This window comes from Orycteropus afer, unplaced genomic scaffold, assembly GCF_000298275.1.
Source record: "Orycteropus afer afer isolate SDZICR_OR568_19922 unplaced genomic scaffold, OryAfe1.0 scaffold00282, whole genome shotgun sequence".
NCBI classification, from domain to species: Eukaryota; Metazoa; Chordata; class Mammalia; order Tubulidentata; family Orycteropodidae; genus Orycteropus; species Orycteropus afer.
The window spans coordinates 3845957-3854528 of record NW_006921869.1 but is presented as its reverse complement, the minus strand read 5'-3'; the positions used below and the strand labels follow the sequence as shown (position 1 = coordinate 3854528).

The 8572-nt window shown below is 50.6% G+C and overlaps 1 protein-coding gene across 1 annotated transcript in view; it reads right to left on the bottom strand.

The window, feature by feature from the left end:
* CHST13 (carbohydrate sulfotransferase 13) overlaps positions 1-5509 on the bottom strand; it is an 84615-nt gene extending 79106 nt beyond the window's left edge. Inside the window, exon 1 of the mRNA XM_042782276.1 lies at positions 5413-5509. Within this exon, the coding sequence (XP_042638210.1) occupies positions 5413-5509 (97 nt within the window). The remainder of the gene's footprint in view (positions 1-5412) is intronic.
* Positions 5510-8572: the final 3063 nt, after the last annotated feature.

Genomic DNA, 8572 nt, shown 5'->3' with positions numbered 1-8572 from the left:
AAAAAAAAAAGCATTGATCCATGTCACTTTAGTTTTGTGTATTTCACTGTACATAAATTATATTTCAATAAAATGCATTAAAAAAAAAACAAACTTGTGAGCAGCCATCTAAGGTTCAACTCTTGGTTTCTTCTCTACTGGAGAAGAGAAGAATGAAGAAAATCAAAGGCACAGGAAATAATTAGTCCAAAGGACTAATGGAGCATGTGAACCCCACCCTCCATGACCCTGTGACTAGAAGAACTAGATGGTGCCCAGCTACCACTGCTGACCTCTCTGAGAGGGATCAAAATATAAGGTCCTGGATAGAGTCGGGGGAAATGTAGAACGAAACTTAAAATCATTTAAGGAAAGACAAAGTTTACTCCTCTGATGTAGTCTGGTGGAACCCCTGAGACTATGACCCTTCAAGCTAGGAACTGAACTTAACCGAGTGACTCAACTGGCAGCCAAATGAAAGACAGGCCTGTAAAGTGAACAGTAATATCAGGAGGGTATGCACTTATTACCACAATCAAGTATATGAGATCAAGAGGGCAGCATTTGCCCAAGGATAGAGCTAGGAGGTGGGAGGTGATGGGAAGGAAGAACAAAGTGAAGGAGTGGGTGCAGAGAGGAAGTGGGAATAATGCTGTTACAGTGTGGGGATTGCAAACCCCCAGAAGGTCTCTAGAGCAGGTGTGGTGAGTATGTTCCACAAAGGCCCATGTGAACCAGTGTGGGATTTAATGCAGCATCCTTTCTCTCCCTGGTTGTATCTGGGAGGCAGAGGTTTCAGAGTGGTAATTTTGTTTTCAGTATAAAAAATGTAAGCTCCATGAAGGGAGGGGTTCATGTAAGTTTTGTTCCCTGCTGTCTCCCAGTACCTAGAAAAAGGCCTGGCATAAACAGGCACTCAGTGAGTCCTTGGTCAAGGGAATAACCTAGCCCTCTGTTCAACACTCTGAGGGGCTAATACTTAGTCCAGGGTACCACCCAGCCTGTGGTGTACAGACCCTGAGAGATAAGTACTTGGTTGAAGGAATGACCCGGCCCTCCATGTACAGACCCAGGGAGGTGAGTACTTGGTTGAGGGGACCATGCTGGCCCTCTGTGTATAGACCCTGGAAGGTGAGCACTTGTTCAAGGGTATGACTGCAGCCCTCCATGTACAGACCCTAGTAGATGAATACTTTATTGAAAGTATCACCCCAACTCTGGGAAGGGCAGGTTCACAAACTCTGGGAGCAGCAGTCACCAGCCCCAGGCAGGAAGACAGAGAAAAGAAAGAGTTGCAGAGGGCCAGGGTAGTGACTCTAGTGTACTGGGACCTTAAGGTCAGGTATGAGGGCAGGAGGGTCCTGGGCAGCTGTCCCATCTTCCCCTAGGGTCTTCCTCATCCTCAGGACACTGAGTCCTAGGCCAGCATTGATTGTGGAGTTCTGGGGGCTGAGAAGTACTGGGTGGGTTGCTCTAGACCTCCCCACTAATAAACTATTCTGAGCACTTCGAGGCAGCAGAAACTCCAGGCCTGAACTGGTAGCCCTTCAAGGGTTCCACACCCAACTTGTGGCAACATCTGCTTTGGAGAAAGCAGGGGCAATGTTGGACCCACCACCTGGGATAGGGGCTAAATTTCTTCCCAAGTCCTTAAGCCAAGGCCAGCTGCTCTCAGAACCACACCCTGTGTCCTCATTCAGACTCAGGGCTAGCAGCTGCACCCCGGCAGCCCTGGTTCCAACAGGAGGAATGTGGCAAGGGCAGGCCTTTCCATTCCAGACCTTTCCCCTTACAGCCATCCACAAGGTTTGCGTCCTCACCATTAGCACACCCTCACTCAGGCTTCTGAGGTCAGAAGCCTTAAATCGTGGCTTGAGAGAGCAAAGAGCTGCAGCAGGACATACAGTACAGTGTTGTCAGTGATGGCAAACATTGAGCTGCGGGTAGACAGATGGGTGAAGAGGATGAACGAACAATCAAGTATGTCTAAGTGGGGGAGAGTGTGCCCATGACCATGTAAAGGGCTGGCAGCCAGTGTTTCTACCAGTGTATTTGTGTGTTCTGTAAGAATTTCCACATATATATGGAGCTGACAAGGGACAAAGTTGTCACTGCTTGGTCACAGCCAGCTACCCAGAGAGAGCAAGTAGTTGGACCTGTGGGCTCGGGACCATGGTCACAGGGGACATCAAGCTCAATTAGCATAACATACCACACAAAACATTGTTCCACATCCTACTTTGGCAAGTAGCAACTGGGATTTTAAAAGCTTGCAAGCAGCCATCTAGATGCAACAATGGATCTCTCCTCATCCAGAGTAAAGAAGAATGAAGAAAACCAAAGACACATGGAAACAATTACTCCAAGGGACTGGTAGACCATGAAATCCTCAGCCTATATGACCATGAGACCAGAAGAACTAGATGGTGCCTGCTTTCCACTGTCAACCACTCAGAGGGGGATCTGTGTAAGAGATCTTGGTTGGATAGAGTGGAAGAACAATGTAGAACAAAACTCAAAATCATTAAAAAAAAAAAAAAAAAAAAAAAGACCAGGTTTGCTGGTCTGATAGAGTCTGGTGAAAATCCTGAGACTATGGCCCCTAGCTGCCCTTCAGGTCTGGAATTGAACCCACTCCTGTGGCTTTCAGCCAAATAAAAGATAGGCACATGGGCTGAATATATCAGGTAGATATACTCCTTGGAGAGATCAATCATGGGAGAACAGAAAGGCAGTGTATGCCCAGGGAGACGGCTTAGGGGGCAGGAGTGCATGGGAGGGTAGGACACACGGAAGAGGTAGCTATGGGGAAGAAGTGGGAAGAGAACTGTTATATTATGGGAAATTGCGGTCAATGTCATGAGACAAAATATGTATGAACTGCTGTATGGAAAGTGAATTTGCTCTGTAAACTTTCACCCAAATCACAATAAAAATTAAAAAAAAAAAAAAGAGCTGCAGTAGGGAGGGATAGGGTTAGGTAAGTTTGTTTATTAACCCTTGCTTGTCCAAGGTCATTCACAGAGCTATGGTAGCTGATACCAGGCCACAGGGAAAAGTCTTCTAGAGTCCATGAGAAATCCTGGAAGAGCAGAGGTGGGAAGGGTGGGGGCGCTTTGCTATGGGATATCAGAGAAAAGGGCTGTCTCAGTGTATGGGAGTGGAAGTAGGTGTCAGGAAGGGCCTCCCAGACCAGCTAGAATTAGGCCTGCCTGCTGAGTAGGAGGGTCATGACCAAACACAGATGGGTGGCAGCACAGGTGAGGGAAACAGATGGGTGAAGGCTAGGAGGGGGCACTGTGGATCTCCTTCTCCAAGTACCTTAGTTTATGTCTCTTCCCTCAAACATGGGGCAAAGAAGAGATGTCTGGCAAGGAAGAGAGGCACTCACAGAGACCTCCATGCCCACAGAAGTGTGGAGCCACAGACAGTGTCCCAGAATAGCTGTGCTTCCACAGCTGTTCTTCCACCCTAAGGCTCCTACTCCCAGATGCCATGTGTCCTGTCTCACACCCACTGGGCTGGGCCCTGCCCTGTCATCATAGACCTTGTCCAGTCCTAGGCAGTGGAGAAACATAAGGAATGACAGGGTGGACAGAGACTGTCTCAGCCACAGACATCAAGACTCCTGTGGTTCCAGACATTGCAGATTGTGCATGGGACACTCCCTCTTCTCAGCTCTGATGCCCAGACCACCAGCTAGCTTATAGGCAGAGTCGTGGGGGTGGAAGGAGTGAGTGCAGCATACTCCATAGGCGTGGGAAGGTGTCCAGGTCAGACCAGCTATGCCCAGACATGGAGGGGACAGGGTGAGTGGCAGGATGAGTAGCTGACAAGGCCTTCCCAAACCTGCTTACCTGGACCCTGCCAAACACTGGCCTCCATCCCACAGGTGTGACTGGGCTCAGGGGAAGGAAACCCCTCACCCCAGGATGGGCACAGCATCACTCCTAATCATGATAGCCAGTATGATGAAAAGGCTCTTTTCCTTGTCCACTACCTCATTGAATTTAGTCTTTTCAGAAGCCCCCATTTTATAGATGCCCCCATTTTATAGACACCCCCATTTTATAGATGAGAGTACTGAGGCCCAGAGAGGGGAAGGAAGAAGTCACCGAGCAGGCAAATGGTAGAGCTGGAATGTGAACCCAAGCCCCTTATGTCCCACCAACATCTCTACCTCTGCCCAGGACACCTTCAACCCAGCAGCCCAGACCCAGCCAGCTCCTTCAATGAACAAGTAGAGGCACCTGGGTTTTGGCATAGACATCCTGAGACAGCATCATGTCTTCATCCATCCTTATCCCACTTCCCCAGTACCTGTCCACACTGGGGCTGGTTTCTTACTCCCCCCAACAATTCTGCAAGGTGCCCAGCCTCACACACTGCCCAAGGCTGGGGGTTGAAGGTGAGAGGAGAGCAAGGACATCCCCTACCTCAACTCCTCCTCCTCCACCCCCAGCCATGCATACAAGGGAAGGCAAACAGCACGAGAAGGAACAGAGGTCAGCTGGGCCTGGAGTCCCAGGCAGATGATGTGGGCAGCACTTTTGCCATCCACACCCTTCTCTTACCTGCTGGCCTCAGTCTCCTCATCTGGGAAATGTAAAGAATAGTAATAGTGCCTCCTACACACACTTGTGGGAGCTCTGGTAGCGTAGTGCCTAAGGCATTTGACTGCTAACAAGAAGGCTGATGGGTCAAACCCACCAGCCACTCCTCAGAAGGAAGGTTGGGCAATCTACTTCTGTAGAGAAACCTCCTGGTCAACCCAAGGAGGGGTTGCTATGAGTTGGATCCAACTCGATGGCACATAACAACAACAACAACACACATTTGTTGGGAGGATTTGAGGAGGAGATGTGTATGAAGATTCAGCACCATCCCTGCCTGGGGGAATCATGCCTCGCTGCCTCAGTTTCCTCAACCAGACCACAAAGTGAGTGCAAGGGAGCCCCACTCCTCAGTGTGGACTTCAGGTGGAGCCGGTAGTTCCAGGGCACACGACCAGATGAGAAGCAGCAGCACCCACTGCACGGATGTATACAGCTCTCTGGGATGAGGAGCAGCCAGCTTCCTGCCCCCTACCCTTGCACCGCTTATGAGAGGGACATCTGTGGAGCTAAGGGCATAAGGACGTGAAGGTTAAGAGGGCTTCCTTCCCAGGTTGGCCAAATACCCTTCACCACCCACATCTGACCCGGTTCTCTAGGCACAAGCTGCGAACCTCGAACCTCAAATTGTCTCTTCTTTGAGTCCTGGTTGGGGCGCCTAGAGCCTGCCTGGGCCGCACGGGGCGACCCCGCCCCATCCCAAGCCCTGGTTCTCCTCCCTCTGGGTCCAAGGGGGCAGGCCGCTGGTCGTCCAGAGTCGTGGATAGGAGTAGAGTCTGTTTATCCGTCTCTGCGGTCCAAGTGTGCCCCCGACACTCACCTGAGCGCACGGCGCCGTGCGGGCAGCCCAGGAGCAGGAACGCTATGCCCAGACAAGCAGCCGCCAACAGGCGTCGCCGCCAGCAATGCCTCCCCATGTTGGGACCTGCTTCGATCCGGGTCGCCGAATGACCTGGACAGGGAGTGGGGGCGGGCCCTAGGACCCGCCCCAGCACCAGTCCAGCCCGACCCGCGGAGCGTACCAAGGCGCAGGGGTGCGAGGGCCAGATTCCAGAGAGAGGGCTACGGACCGACCCTGGCCCACGACCTCCTGCGACTGGAGCCCGCTAGGGACTGGGGCGGTGAGTGACAGGGACGGGCGGGTCTTGTTCCCTCTGCGACCTCGCCACACCCGGTCAAGCGGGGCAGTAGTCCAGGGCACGAAGGGCGGAGACTGGGCTGGGGGCTGGCGCGTCGAGGGATGGGGTGCGCCTTTTGATCTGGGCGACCAACTCAGCCCGCCCCTTCGGTTCGCCCTGGATTACGCCATTCTCTCATGGCCAAAAAGCCCTGTCAGATTAGGTGCTGCGAGGAGCAGATCCCTCTCGGCGTCTTTCTCTCCTGGATGGGCACAGTATCTCTTTGCCCTTTTGTTGTTTACAAACCAGGGGCCCAAAGGCTTGTCTGAGATAGCCAAGAAACCTGAGCCCCCCTCACCTTGGCCCCCATACTGAGTATCTAGCATTAGATTCCCTCTGGAGCCCTTGCTTTATGCCTAAGTCTCCAGGTTTTGCCTGAATCCTGACCCTTGCAAGCAGGAAAAGTGGGGTCTCAGATCATGCCCCTCTAGACTTCAGCTCTGTGGTACCTCACCCAGTCACCCAGAACCACTCTGGCTCCAGGGCAGTACCCTGAAGACGGCTATGTGTGGGTGGTTGTGTGTGGAGTTGTGTGTGTGTGTGGGGGGGGTATGTTTGGTCCTTTAAAAAGATAAACACATCCAGCACGCCTGTAGGCATAGGGATACAAGAGCTGACCCCCTGGTTCTATCACCCATGGTTCTGTCAGGACCAGAAGTACAAACGTCACTGCGCACGTGTGTACACATGTGTGCACGTGTGTACATGCACATGTGTTTGTTAATGTGTGAGTGCATGCATTGTGTGTATTTGTGCATGTGTGTATATGATGTGTGAGCCTCTGTGCACACATGTATGTGTGTATGCATTTATTTGAGGCAACATTTAGCAAGATAAGTGTGTGGGATAGGACACTGTGTTAAACTTCAATTTTCTAATTGCTCTTAAAACACTGGATTAATTCAAATCCTGCTGGTGCCATTCACCACCTGTGTCCCATCCCCTTGTCTGCATGATGGGGTAATAGTGGTAGTTACTCTGTTACCGGAGCTGCCGAGAGAAATGCCAACGCCGAGCAGGATGATGCAAAGGAAGGACTTTACTGTACTGGGACTTGGGCTCAGTGGATTCACATCCAGAAACTGAGCCCCAAACAAAGGCCACATAGGGTTTTTATGGGGCTCTTCTTCTGGGATCTTTGGGATAAAAGGGTGGTTGGTTATTTTCAAGGACACAAGCCAGCAGTGTTACAGAAGCAGAAAAAAAAATCAGGCAGGGGAGAAACAGGGAGATGGGAGGGGGTATAGGTTGGCTGGAATGCACAGATAAGGATATAAAGGACGGCTGGGCTGGTCCGGGAGGAAGGAAGGGGGAGTATGGGGAGAGGGATTTTTCACTCTCATCTTGCCTCAACCCCATAGGGTGATAGGAAACTAAATTAGGTGTTTTGATGCCATGTAAGTGCTTGATATTATTGATTAGTTTATTTCATGGTTACTACCTATTTGTGGTAAATGACTTTAGTTTCTGTTACAATGGTGATATGAGCATTTCTTTCTATTACATTATTAAAGTTTTAAAAGGTTATTTAAAGAAGAATATTTAGTAAATAATACTTCCACTGGCTTAAAGATATGTCCCAAACCCACTGCCATCGAGTTGATTCCTACTCAGAGCGACCACTATTAGATTTCCGAGGAGGTAAATCTACAGAAGTAGATTGCCCAGTCTTCCTTCTGCAGAGTAGCTGTTGAGTTTGAACCACTAACCTTCTGATTTGCAGTCAAATGCCTTAGGCATTGCACCACCAGAGCTCCTTCAGAAGGTGATGATAGCTTTCAAATGTCAGATGGGTGGGAAACCCAGTTAAGCAGAACATCTTCATTGTGATTTTGGGTGGAGGTTCAGGCCTCCAGCTCAGCACCCACTCTCCTACCCTACTTTTCCTCCTACCCCTCTCTCTTATACACACTTGTTCCAGAGGCAGGCCTGTTGCTCTGGACCAAAATTCATCTATGTCTCCACCAGACATTGATTGTTCTGGCATCAAGCCCCAGCCCCTGGGCTGCCACCCGGTGGCCAGAGTTGAAAATAATGTCTCAGCCTGACCTTGCCCATGTGGTGGAGTCGGCTACAGGCCTGGCCCTTGGAGTCTGCTGGGGGAAGATCTCTAGGGGGAGGTGGGAAGATGTGATGCCTGCCAAAGGCCCAGAGCCTTTCCCTTCCAGAGAAAATGCCCTCTGCCTCCTGTGCTCTTTCACGGGAACTCACATTCATTCATTCAACCTACTCTGAGCTGAGGCTCCCATGGGATGAATAGGACAGATTCAGCCCCTGCCTCTGGGAATGAATAAATGTGTACTTTGAGGTCAAGTAAGGAGCCCTGGTAGCTCAGTGGTTAAGCGCTTGGCTACTAAATGGAAGGTCAATGGGTTAAACTCACCAGCCTCTCCATGGGAGAAAGATATGACAGTCTGCTTCTGTAAAGATTACAGCTTTAAAAACCTTGTGGGGCAGTTTGACTTTGTATTATAAGGACACTATGAGTTGAAATCAACTCAGTGGCAATATGTATGACGTCAGGTAGTCAGTGGTGCCATGAAGAAGATAAAGCAGGTGAAGAGGTGGGAAGCATGTGGTTCAAATGTAACGAGGGTGATAGGGTCAGGCCTGGGGAGGAGGTGATGTCCCAGCAGAGTCATGGGTGAAATGAGGAATGAGCCACATGGGTGGTGCAAAAACGACAAGGAGGCCACATGTTCCGACCTCCTCTAATTCCACAAAGGGAAGACAGGGTTACCAGCAGTAACCCAAGGCCTATTACTGCCAGGCCAGACATGTTGCCTCCCTCCAGTCCTTTCT